We start from the raw sequence: 21,119 nt of genomic DNA, 5'->3' as shown, positions 1-21,119 counted from the left end.
CCACAACCGGCGTTCAGTGTTGACATTTCATCGCTTGTCTACCATGGTATCCAGGGACGCGGGCCGAAGTGGGACCCGACTGCGCCCTCACAGTGCAAAAGCACGTCGGAGCTCGATGACCCCACCATAGCAAACACGAGCTCCTAGAGCGTCCCTGGGCCTCCGACTTCTCTAGCCGGCCACCTCGATTGTAGCTAACCATAGAGTGGCGGAAGTGGTCCGTCTCCTTCCTCTCCCGGGCCTACATCTAGCCAGAAGCGTCTGAGGATTCCTCCGGCGCGGAGCATTGTGGGCTTGGGTGGGCGGTTCCGAGGCCGAGAACAGACGAGTTGCGGGCCCCTGAAGCCGCTTCCAAGATGATGGTGAGTGGCTCCTTGCGTATCCGTTGCCATCCGCGGCCGTAGGGCCCCCGCCTTGCCGGGAGTCTGCAGAGGCCGGCTCCCACCCCTTGCCTGTGGGCGGCCGCGGCCCGGAACTGGAGCGGTTGACGAGAGCCGAATGGGGCTCGCGGCTCCACCGGGCCCGGAGACGACGGGTCCCACGGTGATTCAGGGCCGTTTCAGCCCCCTTCCCCGTACTGGAGACTTGGGTTTTCGGAACCGAGTGCGGGTTGGGAGTATGCTTCGCTGCCCTGGGAGGTGCAGAAGTAGAGGCCGAGCTTCTAGAGTGCTCAGAGGCAGCGGGAGGATCTTTGGGTTGGGCCGAGTGGCGCCCTGCATGGCACTGTGGTCGCTTGCGTTCCCGCATATACTCAGCCCGGCTGCCGCATGCGGGGAAAACAGACTCCTTCATTCCTGTTGGAACCGTTTGTTTGCTCAGTCGTTCAGCGGGTGCATTCTTAATGTCTCCTGAATGTACAGGCCCAGCTTCATGCTGCGTAGGGGCAGCAGTTGAGGTACACAGCAACAGGGATGGGAAGACCAGACTGCCTTAGGCAGGAGTCTCTTAAAGGTCTGCCTGTAGCGGTCCTTCATCAGACCTTCCCTGTGTATGATAAACCTCAGTTGTTAATGAGAGCAACGTCAACTTCAGATTCCTGTGCACTTGGCACCAGTTCACGCATTAATTTTTGCTTTTTGGTGTCAATCCTTTGCCCTTTGCAGCTTCTGGTCTCCACAGTCCACACTGACTGATGACCTGTATGGCCTTCTCCCTGTTACCAAATAAAAATGCTTTGTGATTGCAGCTCCTACTCAGTAGAAGGAACCCTTACAGAAGCGTGTCCATATTCCCCTAGCACCGTCCCTTTTCAAAGTCTATTTTCAACGTTACTAATTCTTCAAATTGATTTGGTTGGCAAGGACCAGCGCTGAGGTGTGTGCTACAGTAAAACATCAGGGCTGCAGGTGTGACCCAATGTATATCATTTGCATAGCATGGCCAAGGCCCTGAGATCCGAGCCCACTCAGCCCCCCCAAAAATAGCAAACCTTTTGTCAAAAGGCACAGACCACTACATTTGGGTTTTACCTGAATTGATTATTCTTGCCCTATCCACTTGGCTTGTTTGCCTTCTGGTTATCTCCTTTCTTAAAATGTGAGTCCACCATGCTGTTAACAGACTGGTCTCAGGTTGTCTGGTCTTTTATAGATCATCAGGTCTAACGGTAATGGCTTTTATTTTTTCGGGTACTGGAAATTGAACCTAAGGCCTCATTTGATTGTCTTACCACTTAACTATAGCCTGAGATTTTCCTCCCCTTTCCAAATTTTATTTATTTATGTATATTTTTAGATAGGAGTGCTCTGTCCACGAATGCCTGCACACTAGAACAGGGCATCAGAGCCTATTATGGATGTGGTTGCTGGGAATTGAACTGAGGACCTCTGGAAGAGCAGCCAGTGCTCGTAACCGCTGAGCCATCTCTCCAGCCCCTGAGACTTTTATTTATTTTCAATAGCAAGCTTGTCTTCCTTTGTAGCTCAAGGCTTGTCTGGAAGTCAGTGTGTAGCCCACCGTGGTGATGAGTTTTGTCAGCTTGACACAACTCAGAATCACCTGGAAAGAAAGTGTCAATGGGGGATTGTCTAGATTAGGTTGGTCTGTGGGGAATTAATTGTTTGGGTTGCTTTAATTGATATGGGAAGACCCAGCCCACTATGGGTGGCACCATTCCCTGAGCGTGGAGTTCTGGACTGTATAAGAGAAGAAAGCTAGGTGAGCACTAGCAAGTGAACAGCATGCATACATTGATTTTTCTCTGATCTTGACCTTCAGGTTACATGACACCACACCCCCACACCCACCAAGTAGCAGACTGTAACCTGGATTTGTAAGCTAAAATAAACCCTTTTGTGTCCCCGCCCCCCTTTTGGTTTTTTGAGAGTTTCTTGGTGTATCTCTAGCTATTCTGGAACTCTTCCTCTTATACATAACTAGTTTTAGTGGCTTGATGTATATTCTTTAAAGTATTTATCTTTTGGTGGGCGTTTTTTGTTGTCGTTTTTTTGTTTTTGGTTTTGTTTTTTTAGATTTTTTTGTGTGTGTGTATTCACTCATGTGGACATGTGTGTGTATACATTCATGTAGGTACCTGTGGAGGCCAGAAGAGAGCATTGGATTCACTCTTGGAGCTGGAGTTACAGATGGTTGTGGTATTGGGAATCAAATTCCCTGTCCTCAGGGAGAGCAGGAAGGCCTCTTAACTGCTGAGCCATCTCTCCAGCCTCAAATCTATTCTTACATTTCACTCTTGATACCTTTACTTAGACCAATACAACTTTATTTATTACTACTTTTACTATTTCTTTCATTTGAGTGTCTGCTTGCCTACAGCTGGTCGTTTTACTTTGAACCAGGCAGTGGTAGTGCAATCCTTTAATCCCAGCACTCAGGAGGCAGAGGCAGACAGATCTCTCTCTGTGTGTTTAAGGCCAGCCTGGTCTACAGAGTGAGATCCAGGACAGTGAGGGCTACACAGAGAAACCCTGACAGGGGGAGATAAAAGAAAGAAAAAAAAAAGGGTTTTTATTGGCTTATAGCTATCTTGTAGGTTCTGTGACTTGTGCATACAATTTTGAGGCCAGCACCCTGATACCAGTCTTTTTTTTTTTTTTTTTTTTTGGTTTTTCGAGACAGGGTTTCTCTGTAGTTTTGCGCCTTTCCTGGAACTCACTTTGTAGACCAGGCTGGCCTCGAACTCACAGAGATCCTCCTGCCTCTGCCTCCCGAGTGCTAGGATTAAAGGCGTGCGCCACCACCGCCCGGCTGATACCAGTCTTAATTCACTAAATACAGTGGCTCTCTAACCAAGATAGGCTATAGTGTGATACTGGGTGCATCTCAGTGGACTGCTAATACCTTGCTTGAACAATTCCTTTTTTTTTTTTTTTTTTTTTTTTTTTGGTTTTTTTCGAGACAGGGTTTCTCTGTGTAGCTTTGCGCCTTTCCTGGTACTCGCTTTGGAGACCAGGCTGGCCTCGAACTCACAGAGATCCACCTGGCTCTGCCTCCCGAGTGCTGGGATTAAAGGCGTGCGCCACCACCGCCCGGCGAACAATTCCTTTTTTAAAAATTTTCTTTCAATTGTATAGGAGTTTTGCCTGCATGCAGGAGAGTGTATCACTTGCGTGCCTGGTGCCTAGGAGGGTTACAGGTAGTTATGAGCTGTCTTGTGGGTGCTGCAAGTCAAACCCCAGTCTTCTGGAAGAGCAACCAGTACTTTTAATTGCTGAGCCATTTCCCCAGCCCCAAGCAATTTTTTTTCAACAACTGTGCTTGTTGGATCCCAGGTTCCTGTCAGTCATGTTGGGCCGAAACCATGCTTTATTTCACATTGTCTGAAATCTGGTAAATGTGCACCATTTATCAGCTGAGACTCAATTGTAGGCCTTTTGGTTTTGCACATATGAACTGTATGTAGTGTTTTCAAGCTTGAGGGTACATGTAAATCCACTTGATCTTTCTGAAATTCAGGCCGTTTCCTTGGGTCTGGGATGCAGCAAGACACGTTTCTGATTAGTTCTCAGGTGGAGCTCATGCTGTTGCATGTCTTGCCATTGACCTGTAGCATGTGTGCCTGTGCTGCTCACAGAGGATTTTGACAAGTAAGCAGCGTGGTTCAAAAAAAATGTTTATGAAATAACCTAACAAAAAGTTGACTAGTATTCTATGTTTCCTCAAAAATTATGTTTAAAAAGGTCTAGTTCTGTAGCCTTTATAAGAAAGAAAAAAGAAAGTTGGGAGCAGAGACTCTGACCAAGGTCATTTCCAGACCTAACACCCACTGGAGTTGAGAGGCAGGGTGGAGACAGCACAGCCCCCACTACAGTGCCTGCATAGAATGGGGCCCCCTGGGATGACAGCCACATGATTCAGTAACAGAAGAGAGGAAAATGAGCCAGAGAGGAAAGAAAGGAGGTCTGCACTTAGCAAGGTACATTAAGATCTAAGGTTCCATTCAGGAGATGAGGTGCTATGAAAAGTGAGTTCTTGGTGCAGAGAAAGCTCAGTTTCTGCCGCTGCCCCTCCCACTTCAGAAGCCTTATCTATGTCCAGCCCACATACTGCTCACACAGGGGGACATCCAGCAGGGAATCTACGTGATTGCGGAAACTTGGACAGCACCCTCTGAAGCCCCTAACTGTAGTACTCTCAGACAGTGGGGTCTCTGGCTGCATGCAGCAGATAATTACAGCGATCAGGAGAGGTGGAGTGAGTTGACTCGCCATAGGTGTGTTGGGGACTTGGAGCTGGAGCAGGGTCTGTTCTGTGTAATTCTCAGCAAAGGTAGCTACCACTGCCTCATGGCAGTGATTGTAGTGGACTTGGAGCACTCAGTCTGAGCATGTGTTAGTCCAGTGAATTCCTATAGCTCTTGGTACAAAGTATGTGTGCCCCTCCATGGACCAGTGCCCCTCTTCCCTTTTGCTTTAGTTTCCCATTCTGGGCACTACCCTGAGCCAATTGGTAGACATAAAATCTTTTGCCTGGAAACTTATCTAGGCCCCCAGGGGTGTCTGCTACATTCTCTCTCAGCTGCCTATGTACAAAGGCATCTTTCATGATGCCCTTCACACTTGGCCTGACTTGGTGGAACCTTTATTGCCCACTTGCAGCTCTGCTGAGGTTTTGCCCTTGCTAGCTTAGAGTTCTTTGATATGCAGTTATCATTCACAATTGTCATGGCTAGTTTTATATCAATCAACTTGACACAAGCTAGAGTCATTTGAGAGGAGGGAACCCCAAGTGAGAAAATATCTCCCTAAGAGTGGACTGTAGGCAAGCTTGTAGAGCATTTTCTTCATGATTGATGTAGGAGAGACCAGTCAATTGTGGGTGGTGCCATCCCTGGGCTGGTGGTCTTGGATTCTGTAAGAAAGCAGGCTGAATAAACCAGTAAGCTCATTTCCCCATGGCCTCTGCATCAGCTCCTGCCTCTAGGTTCCTGCCCTGTTTTGAGTTCCTGTCCTGACTTCCTTCAGTGATGAATAGTGATGTGGAAGCATAGGCCAAATAGACTCTTTCTTCCACAACTTGGTTTTGTTCGTGGTGTTTTATCCCAGCTGTAGTAACCCTAACTGAGACAGGAATGCAGTTTTGCCTTCTGTGCACAGGCTATAGTTCTTAATGTCATTTCATCACCTTCCCAAACTATTTAAAAAGTGAGCAAGCGGGTCCGCTCTGTCGGTGGTTGGGTCCAATCTCCAGTGATAGTCAATAAACAGCCTTACCACATCTGAACAGCCATGTGGAAATACATGCAAATACTTCTGATGACACTAAAATGGAGCTTTATGGGAGAAACCAAGGATAAAATGACCAAAACAGAAAATGGCATGTGTTGGTAGAAAGACTCAAATTAGGAAACTGGTTTCCTCTTGTATTGTAGTTCTCTGAGTACCTTTTCTAGTGCTGGTGGTCATGTGCTATCTTGAAATGCTCCTTTTTCTCCTTCAATGTTAGAAGACAGCTTTGCTGTATATAGCAGTCTTGGATGGTGTTATTTGTTCTGAGGGCTCCTTGAAATGTACTCCATGCTTTTTTGGCTTTTTGGTCTACTGCTGCAAACATCCCTTGTAAGGATTTACTTTTAATTATGTATATATGTTGTGTTGTATGTGGGTATGTACATGTAAGTGTCAATGCCCGTAGAGGCCAGAGGCGTCGGCCTTGCAACTTCAATGACAGGTGGTTGTGAGCCATCAGATGTGGGTGCTGGGATCCAAACTCAGGTCCTCTGTAAGAGCAGTGTGTACTCCTAATTGCTCGGCCATCTCTTCAGTTCCCACTTTCAACTTTTAGTGTTGTTTCTTTGCTCTGTGAGTTATTTGGGGTTTTGTTTGTGTTTTGAGATAGGATCTCATTATGTAGCCCAGGCAGGCCTAGAACATGGAATGATCATACTGCCTCAGCTTAGCTCATTAGTGGGCTTACATGTGTGCACCACTATGTCCTGCAACAAATACTCTTTTTTTTTTTCTTTTTCCGAGACAGGGTTTCTCTGTAGCCCTGGCTGTTCTGGAACTAGCTCTGCAGACCAGGCTGGCCTCAAACTCACAGAGATCCACCTGCCTCTGCCTCTGCAGTGCTGAGATTAAAGGTGTATGCCATCACTACCTGGCAAATATTCTTTTAAAAAATGTAGTGGGTGTTGTGTTAAACTACCCCTCATTCATTCATGAGCCATACTTCAGATCCCTTTTATACATCTGCATGTTGTATCTTACCTGCTGTCATTTTCTGGAGTGGCTTAAGGTGATTCACAGTGTGTAGTTCTTGTGGACGGATTTTCTACAGCTTCCTTTCTAAGTAGGAATACAGCCTGAGCTTGCCATGGCTGATCTCAAGTATATATGATTAACTTCCTGCCCAACTCTTCAGCTTTATTCCACACATCCTCTTAATTTGCCTTCAGCCATTTTGGCCAAAGGAGTTAAACTTTTTTTTTTAAAGAACATTAGTATTTTTATTTGTTCAATAATGTAAAATGCAGATGTTAACTTAACTGATACACATTCACATACAACTTTTTTCCTCATATCCACAACTCAACGGATGGGTGAATCCAGAGGAATGACCATGATCATCATATGAAGCAGACTATATTAACCTTTCCAAAGTTTATTCCAGTCCATTTCTTTTATACTCCAAAACATCTACATTATGTTGTTTGATGAGATAAAACCCACAGGAAAACCATGGTGCCCAAGGTCAGCCCAACTCTCAGCCAGTTAGGTTTAGCATTGGCTGGCTCCTGTCATAGAACTTGACCGTGTTGAAGAGCAACTCTGGAGCCCAGCAGGGGCCAGCAGCCACGAAAACAGTACGTTTCCTGAAGCAGTAAGGTGGACAGCGCCATTTTGCTCCACAGGCTCTACCTCTTCCAGAAGTTTCTCAGTACAGTGGACTTAGGCTCATGGATTGTTAGACTACAGAATATGATTCCTTTACTCCGTATTTTTAGATGGGGACAGTATCTGAAGTGAGCAAGGAGACAATGGCATTTTTATTGCACTGTAAAGTAAAAAGTAAATTTCAGCTGTAGCTACTAACAAAGAGCTGTGAATGTGCTGAGATGGTGTTCCTCCTAATTACTTCTGTTTGACATGCAGAGTTAGTCTAGTACTGAGAAGATGGCCTGGCTCACCACTTGTTTCTGAAGGCTCAGGTGTAGCTGTAGGGAGCTCTGGTTTGCCAGCTATTTCATTGTCCATGCTGTTTCCTGGACACTGGAGGAAAGATCCTATCCTGGTTAGGTTTCCGTTGCTGTGATTAAACAGCATGACTGCCTTCGTTACTGTTCTATTGTTGTGAAAAGACACCATACCAAGGCAACCTATAGAAGAAAGCATTTAATTGGGAGTTTGCTTACAGTTTCAGAGGGTGAGTCCATGATTATCATGGTGAGGAGCATAGTGGCAGGCAGGCATGGCACTGGAGAAGTAGCTGAGAGCTACATCCTGATCCACAGGCAGCAGGCAGGGGGAGAGACACTGGACCTGATCTGGACTTTTGAAACCTGAAAGCCAGTGACACACCTAGTTGTTCCCCAACAGTTTTCCTAACTGAGACAGAGCATTCAAACATGAGCCCATGGAGGCCATTCTCATTCAAACCACCACAATGATGAGAACAACTTGGGGGGACAGGGCGTATTTCATCTTCCAGCTTACAGTCTATATAAAGGGATGGCAGAACAGAGCCTGAAGCAGGGATGTGGAGGAACATTGCAGACTGTCTTGTTCCTCATGGCTTGCTCAGCCTGCTTCCTTAAAACAACCAGGACCACCTGCCCAGGGGTAGCACTACTCCTAGGGGCCTGGGCCCTCCCACATCCATCATTAATTAAGAAAATGCCCCATAGACATTTCCATAGGTCAGTCTGATGGTGGCATTTTCTCAATTGCTATTTCTCTTCCCAGATGATCCTGGCTTGTGTTAACAAAGAACTAAGCAGTACAGTCTCCAAGTAGGCCTTTTGAACAAGCAGCATTCCTACCTTCTCATAGTTTCTAGAGTGGTTGTGCACAGAAAGCCCATGCAGGGATGTTAACCCTTCTGGGCCAATGCTAAAGAGAAAGGCAAAAATTACTGAGTTACTTAGAAGCATTTTGGAATGGGTATGAGAGGTGACAGCATTGCTGTGTGATATCAGTATGTCACTTTAAGGTAAGATAAACATGCTTTTTGTCTTGCTATACTCAAGCTGTGGTCTCTGGTAAAGCTTCCTTTCTGGTCATCTCCAGGACAGTGTCTCAGTTTCCATACCAGTTATCCTCTGCTTCTCTAACACAAACCAGTGTGTATTTTATTGGCCGGGGGCGGGGGGGGGGGGGGGGGGGGGGGAAGGTATATGAAAAGCTGGAACTGCTCTTTTTGTGCTGTGTGCTGTGACCCCGTTATGAAGCACAGGACAAAATGTCAAAAGTTGAAAGGGCCATACTGGATCATGTGGACACCAGAAAGCATAATTTATTGTTTAAATTTCAACATCAGCAGTACCTCTAGAGGTAGGCGTGGTTGGGGAGTCAGTCTGGGTAACGGGACTGTGCTTTAAAAGGGTGCAGATAACTCTGCCATGGTGGAATTGGGACCACCTTCACTGCCCACTGTTCTGTGAGTCTCAAGTAGGAGGTGATGATTAAAAGCAGTCATTTGCTCTCTTCTCCAGCCCACACCAGTTATCCTGTTGAAAGAAGGGACTGATAGCTCCCAAGGCATCCCTCAGCTTGTGAGTAACATCAGTGCCTGCCAGGTGGTTGCTGAGGCTGTAAGAACCACACTGGGTCCCCGTGGCATGGACAAGCTTATTGTGGATGGTCGAGGTAAGTCTTCATGGTTCCTCGGGGCTTTGTGAAGGAGTAGAGGTGCCTAGGGGGTATTTGGGGCTTACAGTTGCCATCAGAAATCCCATTGCTTGTAGGATCTCCAAAGGATCTGTGAAGCTGTATGCACGGCCTTGAATGTAGAACCCTGTGGGGATCTGTGGGAGAACCTGGGCTCAGGAGTCTATTGCCTTCTAGGAAAGTGTGGCCCAGAGACATAAATAGAACTGGGGGCTAGAGAGAAAGATGTGTCAGTGGTTAGGAGAGCTTGCTGCTCTTTCGGGTGACCAGTTCCTAGCACCTATGTCAGGCAGCTCCTAACTGTCTCTGAAAGTCCAATCCTTGGAGTTCTGATGCTGTCTCTGGCTTCTGAGGGCACCTGCATGCATGCACATGTACATGTACTCATATATACATAATTAAAACGGGAAATCTCTTTTTTTAACTTATGTAAGTATTTATTTTTAAGAAGCTGGTTTTCTCTGGGGTCCCCCTCACTGTAACATGTTGCTAACACAGAAGGAAAAATTGCCCTTTAAGCTATGTTGTATTGTTGTGAGATACTAGAATGTCAGATGTCTTCAAAGTATTTTAGGGGTTACTCTTATTTTTGAGACAGTATAGCCCAGGCTAGCCTCAAACTGGATGTTCTGCTTTAGCCTCCAAAGATGACTTGCACGCTGCATGCTTGGCTATTTAAAACATTACTCTGTGTTCAGTTAACCTGGACTCAAGAAAATCAAGAGCCCATAGTATTTAAAAGCTTGTGACCCAATCCCAAGAAAAAGTGTATGTGGAGTCCAGGTCTGTAAACAGGATTAAGAAAGGAGGTTTTAACTACTGTTTTCTCTCTTAAGGCAAGGCAACAATTTCTAATGATGGGGCCACAATTCTGAAACTCCTCGATGTCGTCCATCCTGCAGCAAAGACCTTGGTGGACATTGCCAAATCCCAAGACGCTGAGGTAGGAAAGTCAGTCATAGAAACTTAAGTGGAGGCTAGAGCACAGTGTCTCTCCTTCAGTGCCTCACTCTTTTCACTGAAGATCTTTTTTTTTTTTTTTAGGTCTAAAATTTTACTTGTCTAACTGTTTTACATATAAAAATAGTTTTAATTTAAAAATTTTTAAAAAATTATTATTGTTTTTGTTTTTTGAAATAGTTTTGGCTATCCTATAGCTGGCTATGTAGACCAGGCTGGCCTTGAACTCACAGAGATCCTCCTGCCTCTGCCTCCCATGCAGCATGTGGCACCACACCCAGTCTCTGATTAATAACCTTTAAAGCTATAATTCTGGATGTACTATTTCCTATCCATTAATCCATTGTGGATGGCAGCTGTCTTCAGGTCTCAGTTCTGGAGACTGAGTCTAAGTGCTCTAATTTAGACTGGGCCTGTGAGCGGTTATTCATGTTATTCACTGCTTACCACTTTATAAAATGGGATTGGAGACACAAAGGTTTCCATCCTGCTGTGTGTGTCAAGTACACATAATTTATCCTTCCAACCAGTTTCAAGTGTCCATGTCACTGTCAAGCACCAGTCTGTCTTTGTAAACGTCAGTTTTGATGCTAAAGTCTGGGTAGTAATTGTGCAGAGCAGGCTTTGTACTTCGGAGTGCTGCAGAATAGGGATGTTGAGGTGGGTCTTGATGGGTTTGTTAATTATCTTCAGCAAGGAAATAATGCATGCTTCTTGTCAGACATCTAGCAGCTTCATTCCTTCTCCAGAGTGTTCCCCTTCCTATTGAGTATTCCTTATTTTACATAGGGAACATAAGTGAGTGAAAAAGGAATTCATTCCCAAGGAGAAGTCAGCCAGTTTTTGTAAATGATCTTACTTTTTCTCTCATTAAAAATACAGTTTAGGGGGCTGGAGAGATGGATGGTTCAGCAGTTAAGAACACTGGTTGTTCTTCCAGAAGACCCAGATTCAGTTCTCAGCACTCATGGTGGTTAACAACTGCCTCTAAGTCGTCCAGAGCATTTGACACCCTCTTCTGGCCTCTGTGATACTAGGCATACAGGTGGTACACAGACAGACAGACAAACACCCATATACATAAATACTAGACTGCAGCGCAGAAAAACTGAGGAAGATTAGCAGACTGGAAAACTGCTCTTCTAAATAGTGTTTGAAGCGTTTTGGCCAGTTCTAGGAGTTAGTTTACTTCTGCCTCACAACTACCTGATTCTAGTTTCAGAGAATTTGACACCTCTGGTCTTTGTGGGCACCTGCACTTATGTGCTCAACTGTGTATGTATATAATTTAAACATTTTTTAAATTATTTATTTATTTATGGTTTTTTGAGACAGGATTTCTCTATGTATCCCTGCCTGTCCTGGACTTAGCTCTGTAGACCGGCCTGGCCTCAAAACTCACAGAGATCTGCCTGCCTCTGCCTCCCAGGTGCTGGGATTAAAGGCATGTGCTGCTGCCACTTGACTTAAAATAAAAACATTTTTAAGGAATGTTTATTTATTTATTCTTGGTACTGTAGTTATTTGTCATATGCTGTATTTCTTACTAACTTTGTATATAGTAAAGTGCACTGGCTAGTTTTATGTCACTTGACACAAGCTAGAATCATTGGAGAAGGAGGGAGCCTCAATAAGATCAGGCTGTAAGCAGGCCTATAGGCATTTTCTTAATTAGTGATTGATGGGGGAGGACCCAGCCCATTGTGGATGATACTACCCTTGAGCAGGTGGTCCTGGATTCTATAAGAAAGCAGGCTGAGCAAGCCATGAGGAGCAAACCAGCAAGCATCACTCCTCCGTGGCTTCTGCTTTAGCTCTTCTCTCCAGGTCCCTGGCCTGCTTGTGGTCCCATCCAGACTTCCTTTGATGATGAACTGTGATGTGGAAGTATAAGCCAAATAGGCTCTTTCCTTCCCCGTTCCTTTGGGGTCTCATCACAGCACTAGTAATGCTTAACTAACACAGTAACGTTTCTGCTGACTCCTGTGCCAGGTTCGTATCCTGAGAGTGGACTGTCCTGGGCTCTCTGGAGAATGGTGCTGTCTAGGGAATTAACTTTGTACTTCAAAGCCATCTGAGAAAGGCTGATTCCCTGGACACTCTAACCTTTCCATTTTTGTTGCAAAATATGTGGGTTTTTGGAAAAAGTTTGACACCCAATTTAAAGTGTCCACTTTGAATTGCTAAGTTGCCTAAAAATAATTTTCAGAGCTTCATTCCCTGAATAGCAGAAAACATGTCTTCCAGGTTGGTGATGGCACCACCTCAGTGACCCTGCTGGCTGCCGAGTTTCTGAAGCAGGTGAAGCCCTACGTGGAGGAAGGTTTGCACCCTCAGATCATCATCCGAGCTTTCCGCACAGCCACCCAGCTGGTATGGACTGCATCGGCTCACTCGATTTAGAACCTGGGCCCCTCACATTTCTGTTAGGATAATGCCTTTCCTGGGTGTGAAGGAACTGCACAGAGCAGAGCTACACGGGCATTTCCAGCCATCTTTCCATTCTACCCTTCAGTAGCTGTTTGATGAGATAGATTAAGACTGGTAGACTTATTTTGTAGACGTAGGCTCTTTATAGGTGAGAGCTGTTTTTAATTATTTAGAGTGTACAAAATAGGGACATCTTAGTATGTCTACTAAATGCAACCTTTGTTTTTCTTTTACTTTTTTCAATTTTTTTATTTTTCATTTTTCAGATTGTATTTTACTTACAGCATTTCTCCCTTCCCATTCCTCCCTTCAAACCTTCTCATGCACTCATCACTCGCCTTCCAGTTCATGGCCTCTTGTTACTGAATATGTGTATTCCTAAATAGAACCTGTTGAGGCCATATAATATATAATGTCACTTGTATATTTTCAGGGCTGATCATTTGGCACTAGACAGCCAATTTCTTTTTTCTTTTTTCTTTTTTGAGATAATCTGATATAGCCTAAGCTGGCCTTGAATTTGCTTGATCCTCCCACCTCCACCTGAGTGCAGGATTGCAGGTAGTATATGCTGCTACAGCTGGCTCGTGACGGTTTCCATGTGTACATTGTTTTGTTTTAGTTTTTCGAGATGGTACAATTTTATTTTGTTTTGTTTTGGTTTGGTTTTTCGAGACAGGGTTTCTCTGTAGTTTTGCGCCTTTTCCTGGAACTCACTTGGTAGTCCAGGCTGGCCTCGAACTCACAGAGATCCGCCTGGCTCTGTCTCCCGAGTGCTGGGATTAAAGGCGTGCGCCACCACTGCCCGGCCTCAATTTTGTTTTTTATCAGGTACCTTATGATAGCTTGGTTTTGACTGTTCAGTGCTGTGGGATGTTCTGTATGTCAAATGTGTTGCTGATTAGTCAATAATTAAAACACTGATTGGCCATTGGCTAGGCAGGAAGTGTAGGCGGGACAAGGAGGAGAATAAAGCTGGGAAGTGGAAGGCTGAGTCAGAGAGACACTGCCAGCCGCCACGATGAGAAACAGCATGTGAAGATGCCGGTAAGCCACGAGCCATGTGGCAAGGTATAGATTTATAAAAATGGATTAATTTAAGCTGAAAGAACAGTTAGCAAGAAGCCTGCCATGGCCATACAGTTTGAAACCAATACAAGTCTCTGTGTTTACTTGGTCGGGTCTGACGGCTGTGGGACTGGCAGGTGAGAGAGATTTGCCCTGACTGTGGGCCAGGCAGGAAAACTCTACCTACAGTTCAGTCTCCCATCATGTGACTTGTGACATGTCACTTAATCCCTGTAGGCCTTACTTTCTCCTTTGCTGTGTTCCCAGTGCTGACACTGAAATCAGGTCATATGTAAGGAATACTTTGGAGGGGATTTGCTGGTTTAAAATGCTGGTTTATATATTATTTATGACTTGCATAGATATAAAGTGCTAGAAGTTGTCCACTTGTAAGCCAGGGGCTTGGCCTAACCTAGCAACCTGTCTGCTTCACCTGCATTGTCCTCCTGTTGTTGGCAGTCCCAGAGCCAAGGCCTGGAAGTGCCTGGTGATTCTTCAGACACTCAGGTGGCAGAGCTTTCCATTCTCTGGGCAGCTCCAGGCCCAGGAGATATGCTTAGGATCTTGGCACTGTTGGGTCCACTGCACCGTTCTGTGTTTAGCATGAGACCCACTCAACTTGTGTTCTTGGCAGGCTGTTGACAAGATCAGAGAGATTGCTGTGACTGTGAAGAAGCAAGATAAAGTGTAAGTTTCCAGTGGGCTTTGTCAGAGCCTTGCTATCTTGTGGCCAAATTGGGTATGTAAGCATGTTGCAGTCTCTGGGCAAGAGGCTCTTGAGTTTTTGTCAGACCCTTGGCTATGCAGCATGAAAGAGCTGGCACTGGGGTGGGTGGGGTGGGGGTGATTGCATCTGCTGTCTGTTGCTGATAATCTACCCTAACGATAGAAAAGGTGACAGGTGGAGAGGGGTGGGTGGTGAGTTTTGGGTTAAAGGGAAAGTAATGGGGTGGTATGTATAGCTGCTAAGGTAGATTTTGGTTTAATTGATGGGTTGATACTGCTTTTGTCAAATGTAGTTTTCTGTCACACTAATGGTTAATATGTATAGAGTATTGTATGCAGTGCACCACTCCCATGCTGTAGTAGAATCAGGGAAGAAGCTCAATGTCAGTTCTGCCCTGTGCTACAGAGAACAGAGGAAGATGCTGGAGAAGTGTGCAATGACAGCCCTGAGCTCCAAGCTGATCTCTCAGCAGAAGGTCTTCTTCGCCAAGATGGTGGTTGATGCTGTGATGATGCTTGATGAGTTGCTGCAGCTTAAAATGATTGGCATCAAGAAAGTGCAGGGTGGAGCCCTAGAGGTGAGCCTGTTGTGGCCTCCCTAGACATCAGACAGCTTGACTGGGAGCAGAGTTCACAGTATAGATGCAGGGAGAATGCAAGAATCTGTTTGCTTATCATCAGGATGGGAGCATGGACCTATGCCACTTGAGAATCCTGTTCTCTGTGTTAGTGTCAGGGTGTATAGAGATTGGCTCAGATAAATTACTTGTGAATTCTCCAAAGAGAAATCCTAGAGGTAGTCGGCAGTCCACAGACTGTTCCTTTGTTGGCAGTAACTGGAGGGGTTGATGGGTGAAGAGCCACAGTGACAGCTACTAAGGAAGCATCCAGGCTCCACTGTGTATACTTCATGTGTTCAGGCAATAAGGAGACTTGAGGGTGAGGTGTCTGCCTTTCCCCTACCCATCTGCTCCTTTGTTGGAAGTGCTGTGCATAGCCAGCTGTAGAGGTCAACCAGGTAGATAGCTTTTACCATGCTTGTCTCTGTTCAAATTGAATGCTATCTCACCTTAAAGGGGCAACTAAAGTACGTTCTATGTCACTTAAAGTTTAAAAGATGGGTTTGTCCCAAATTTTGTGATGATGATGGATAAGACTATCACAGTAGTGGAGGGTGGGGTTTACTCTTCTGGGTTCATAGATTGATTGAATTTCTGGCTGTAACCAAACCATTGAGCTATCTGTCTTAACCAGGAGTCTCAGCTGGTGGCTGGTGTCGCATTCAAGAAGACTTTCTCTTATGCTGGGTTTGAAATGCAGCCCAAGAAGTATAAGAACCCCAAGATCGCCCTCTTAAATGTTGAGCTCGAGCTGAAAGCAGAGAAAGATAATGCTGAAATCAGAGTCCACACAGTAGAGGTAGGCCCCTCCCTTCGCAGGGGTGAGGAGGCCGGCAACTTTCTGGGTGAGGGCCTCCAATCTCTAGGTTGCTAAGGGCCACCTCAGTTTCTCAGGTTCCTGTAGGCACTTGATCTTCTGTCCGTGCCCGTGTCTGCACACTCAGCCCACTACTTTGTTTTCCTGGACTTCTGCCTGAGGTGGTTTGAATATGAAAACCTATTGAGCAGCTGTGCTCTGCCTCTTAGGGGGATGAGCCCTCCAACTTGACTGAAATTTTGTTTTGTTTATTCTCTTATCCATAGTAAGGCTGACATGCATTAAGTAGAGCTTTACTGCCGAGCTACACCCCCAGTCCCTAGCCCCTTTTTAACTTTTGTATTTTAAGACAGTGTTTTTCTGTGCAGCCCTGGCTGTCCTGGAACTTGCTCTGTAGACTACCAGGCTAGCCCCAAACACAGAGGTCCTGCCTCTGCCTCTCAAGTGCTGGGATTAAAGGTGTACACCACCACCATTCCCAGTGCCCTCCCCTTTTTTTGAGACAGGGTCTCATTATGTAGCTCTGTTTGTCCTGGAACTTGCTATGTAGATCAGGTTGGCCTCACAGATACCTGCCTGCCTCTGCCTCACTAGTGCTAGGATTAAAGGTGTGCACCACTACCCCAGGCTTGCCTGACAATTGTAAATTTTTATTTTGAGACAAGTGTTGTTAAGTTTTTCGGGCTGGCCTTGAATTTATAATCTTCCTACCTCAGTCCTGAGTAGCTGGGATGACAAAATTGCCTCTATTGTGATTCTTTTGGACTGGACAGGTCTCCTTCCTTTCTAGTCTCATGAACTGTGTTCCTCCCATTGTGGTTCCCAAGGCTGCCTCTAGGTAGCAGTGTTTTCCAGCACAGAATGGCCTTTGTGGTGGGAGAGATCGTATTGGGAAATCCCTAGGCAAAGCTCCCTCCTTGAAGTTACTCTGTATGTTTGTTTGTGTTTGAAAGTGTTAAGTGGTTGCTTTTAATGGTCCTCATGTGTTTTGACTATTGGCCCCTCTAATTCCCAGATAAGTCGGCATGTTTTCTGTGGGGGAAGGAGTTGGGTTAGCCTTAGCCTGTCTGTATATACACCAACTTTCATCCTCAAACACCCTCATCTTTTGGGGGGTCTCTAGGATTACCAGGCAATTGTTGATGCTGAGTGGAACATTCTCTACGACAAATTAGAGAAGATCCATGAGTCTGGAGCCAAAGTCATCTTGTCCAAACTCCCCATTGGGGATGTGGCCACCCAGTACTTTGCTGATAGGGACATGTTCTGTGCTGGCCGCGTGCCAGAGGAGGATCTGAAGAGGACAATGATGGTAAGCAAAACTTCATAGGCTGCTGCTTGTCCTTCCTGGCCCTGGATTGTTTCCTCTGTCCCTGATGTAATAGAATAGACTGCCTATACCCGGTAATAGAAACTGCTTTGAATTCACTGACCAAGACAGGTCAGCAAGTAGGTGCTACACAGCAGCACTGTGGTCACTGGGTCAGGCTCAGTGGGTATTGCTTCCAGTGAGGGCTTTCCCTCTCGGTATCTGCTCCTGAGTAGAGTTGCTGAACCCAGAGCAGTAGACATCAGATCTCTCTCCTTTGAACTAGGCCCTTTTGCCTTTTATGTGTTTGGTTCTGTTTTGATTTCATCTTTTTGAGTGGTAGTAGGGATCATCTAGAGGTCAGGATAAATGTTGAGCTCTTAAGATTCTGTGGCAGATTCAGCATGGAAACTGGCTTATGAGTGGGTGTCAGGAGGCCAGTTGGCCTCATTGATGTTTTCCTTGCTCCCCAGGCCTGTGGAGGCTCAATCCAGACCAGTGTGAATTCTCTGAATTCAGATGTGCTGGGCCACTGCCAGGTGTTTGAAGAAACCCAAATTGGAGGCGAGAGGTGAGCCTATGGGCTCAGCACCCAAGAACTGCTTGGGTCTGCCCAACCCCTTTTTTTGTCAAGTTCTGGGTGTGGTGTGTGGCTTGTACTGTTCCCTTTTCAAGGTGCTATTGGGTGGAGGGGTGGATAAAGAGCTCAGTTATAGTGTTACAGAAGGGAAGTAGTTCTAGTTGGATCTTAGATCTGATTCCACAAGCTCTAGTGGTACCACCCCAGTCCGCCTCAAAAAATACTTTCAAGGTTAGGATTGACAGCCTGAGTGAACAAGCACTGCTCCCTCTTGGGAGGGCTTGGCAGGGAGATCAGGCAGCAAGGTGGCAGCAATTCATGTGTGCACCATTACATCCTGGACATAGGTACAATTTCTTCACTGGCTGCCCTAAGGCCAAGACATGTACCATCATCCTCCGTGGTGGGGCTGAGCAGTTTATGGAAGAGACAGAGCGGTCCCTGCATGATGCTATCATGATCGTGAGGAGGGCCATCAAGGTACTGGGATGATGCCTCTTTCCTGTACAGTCCCCTAACTAAAGCTGGTAAAATCTTAAGAGTTCATATAACCTGTCCTTCCTAGGTGGCATGTTGGGCTTTGATTTCCCCCTACAAATCATGGAGAAATAATTTCAGCCTCATATATAGGCCATGCTGGTTTTGGTTGGTTGGTTGGTTTGGTTTAGCTTGTTTTTTTATTTGGCTTTTTTTTTTTTTTTTTTTTTTTTTTCTGAGACAGGGTTTCTTTGTAGCCCTCGCTATCCTGAAACTCGATCTGTAGACCAGGTTGGCCTCTGCCTCCTGAGTGCTGGGATTAAAGGCATGAGCCACCACCACTGACTGGCATAGGCCATGATGTTTTAAAGGCCAAAACTAGTTAACAAACTGGGGCTGATCTATTCAGCTGTCCTCCTGACGTCACCACGCCCAAGCTATGGTTGGCCTTGACAGTGACCTTTCAGTTTCTATGATTGAAGTTGGGATGTGCTGGATGCTGGCTGTGTCTGGGCATCTGGGGTTTGGGGAAGGGACAGAACAAGCCAGTATTCATGTTTTGGGCGCTTTCTGGGCTGGAGGATTTGCTGTGTGACCCAGCTTGAAGCCTGGAGCTGGGCCACTACATTGGGAGCTATTTGGTTTCTGCAGAATGACTCTGTGGTGGCTGGTGGTGGGGCCATTGAGATGGAGCTCTCCAAATACCTGCGGGATTACTCAAGGACCATTCCAGGGAAACAGCAGCTGTTGATCGGGGCATATGCCAAGGCCCTGGAAATTATCCCACGACAGCTATGTGACAATGCTGGCTTCGACGCCACAAACATCCTTAACAAGCTGCGGGCTCGGCATGCACAGGTAGTTCTCTGCTCTCTGGGACCCAGGGACTAGACGGGCGAGGGTAGGCTCTTAGGTATGTGGTGTCTGGGAATATGGTCACTGTCAGGCGCAGTGGACAACTCCCTCCTGGCACACCTGGAAACAGCAGTTGCCTGGGAGGGCCTAGGTGCTTGTGGTCAGCATGCCTGAAGTTGGAAGCAGGTGTTGGCAGGTGGGGAAGGGTGCCATTGCCCTCAGATTCCCTTGGGAAAGTGCCATCAATTCAAAATTTCTGGCAATTGAGTCCTTTGGCAGGTGTGCAGGAAGAAGTGAAAATAGTTCCTAAGTGCTTCCCCTCTCTTTCAGGGGGGTATGTGGTATGGGGTGGACATCAACAATGAGGACATCGCCGACAACTTCCAGGCCTTCGTGTGGGAGCCGGCCATGGTGCGCATCAATGCCCTGACAGCAGCGTCTGAGGCTGCATGCCTTATTGTATCCGTGGATGAGACTATCAAGAACCCCCGCTCCACTGTGGATGCTCCCCCAGCAGCTGGTCGGGGTCGAGGCCAAGGCCGCCTCCATTGAGAGGCACACCACCCTGATGAGGTGAATTGGTGGTGAGGAAATGGTTGATTAGTCTGCTGTGTTCTCACTGGAGGTTATTTAAATAAAACTTAAGATTATTTGGTCAGAGTTTTTCTCAAAACCATCGTGCTGCCTCTCAGAATGAGCTGTGTGTATACTTGCTGCAGTAGAAGTAAATGATTCTGCAGTGAGCTCTGCTGTGGCCCTTGTCTACAAGTCTCAGTGCAGTTGCAGTTCTGAGCAGTAGCTGGCGATGTATAGTGGCTTCCTTTTCTCCTGATGTCATTCATTATCTTCAGTCCTTCTAGCTCAGACACTGCACACACAGCATCTCTTCCATCACAGTAGGTAGATTATGTTCCACATTCATGTTCTCTGAGCTTAGGCATGTTTCCTCTTAAAATATTGTAAGTGAGGGCTCTTGGGAGAGTGTCAGGGCATCACATAATCTCTGGACTCTGGTAACTTCATAAGGTCTTGGAGAAAATACCTGTTTTCTTTTGCTCAGTCACCTTGAGAGTCCCTTTTGTTTAAACTGGTACTCTGGATTGAACCCAGGGCCTCATGTGGTTTGCTAAGCAAGCACTTGCCATTGAGCTGTGTCCCTGGCCCTATTTTGACTTTGGGCTGATAGTCTTTGTACTGTTAAGGTTTCACTAAGTTGCCCAACCTAGGCTTGACCTGCTTTGTCTTCTGAGTAAGCTGGAATGACTGACTTGTGCTACCATCCCAGCTCCTGCTTCTTGTGACCAGGGGCATATAATGGTTATTGGCACAGAAGTCTGGCAGGGTCTACCAGTGCCTCAGTTCTGCTAACTGCCCTAAGCTAGAGCTGTAGCCAGTGACTATTAGAGCTGAAGGGGTTATGTTGAATAATTGAAGTTCTTGCTTCCTGGAACTGGGATGTGATTAGAGAATTTGAGCTCTGAACTCATGGTTAGATGGTCTTGAAGCAGGATAGGATTTGTGGGCAGGTGTGCACTCTGGAGTGTGATAGACATCCTTCCTGTGGTCAGGTTGGAACAGCTGGCTCTCAAGGATTACTTGTACAGTATGCAGTTTAAGCCAGACATCTGTTTTGTGTGTGTTTTTAAATTTAAACAGGTTAGGAGCTATTAATTAAATCAGCATGAGAAGGCCATTATGTAAAATGGGGAAATTAAGGTCAGGCTATGGTAGCAGTTTAGTCTCTCATAGGTCAAGTGATTTGGCTGCCAGAGCCTCCTGAAGTGGGACTAAGCTGCTGTGGGATGGACAGTCCTTACTGCTTTTGTTCTGCCTATCTGGGTTTACCTTGGAACCCTGGAATGGAAGCTTTGTATATTTGGACAGCAAAGGAGGCATCAGGAGGCAGTCACAGGCCTTTCTCTAGCATTGTCTGCTGCCCTAAAGAGGGTAACTAAATTCTTCCTTCATTTGCCCCATTGACTGGACTTCC

General features: G+C 46.1%; 1 protein-coding gene across 1 annotated transcript; it reads left to right on the top strand.

The window, feature by feature from the left end:
- Positions 1-23: 23 nt before the first annotated feature.
- Cct7 (chaperonin containing TCP1 subunit 7) lies at positions 24-19,787 on the top strand. Its single transcript, XM_052722047.1, has 12 exons — positions 24-362; positions 9,113-9,266; positions 10,124-10,230; positions 12,495-12,620; positions 14,380-14,432; positions 14,878-15,049; positions 15,726-15,890; positions 17,032-17,220; positions 17,691-17,788; positions 18,145-18,277; positions 18,926-19,132; positions 19,460-19,787. Exons 1-12 carry the CDS (start codon positions 357-359, stop codon positions 19,679-19,681), a joined length of 1,632 nt encoding a protein of 543 aa, XP_052578007.1. The 5' UTR covers positions 24-356; the 3' UTR covers positions 19,682-19,787.
- Positions 19,788-21,119: the final 1,332 nt, after the last annotated feature.

Source organism: Peromyscus californicus, unplaced genomic scaffold (genome assembly GCF_007827085.1).
Source record: "Peromyscus californicus insignis strain IS unplaced genomic scaffold, ASM782708v3 Scaffold_6__1_contigs__length_162567912, whole genome shotgun sequence".
NCBI classification, from domain to species: Eukaryota; Metazoa; Chordata; class Mammalia; order Rodentia; family Cricetidae; genus Peromyscus; species Peromyscus californicus.
The sequence above is the reverse complement of the archived record's forward strand: the minus strand, read 5'-3'. Positions and strand labels throughout refer to the sequence as shown.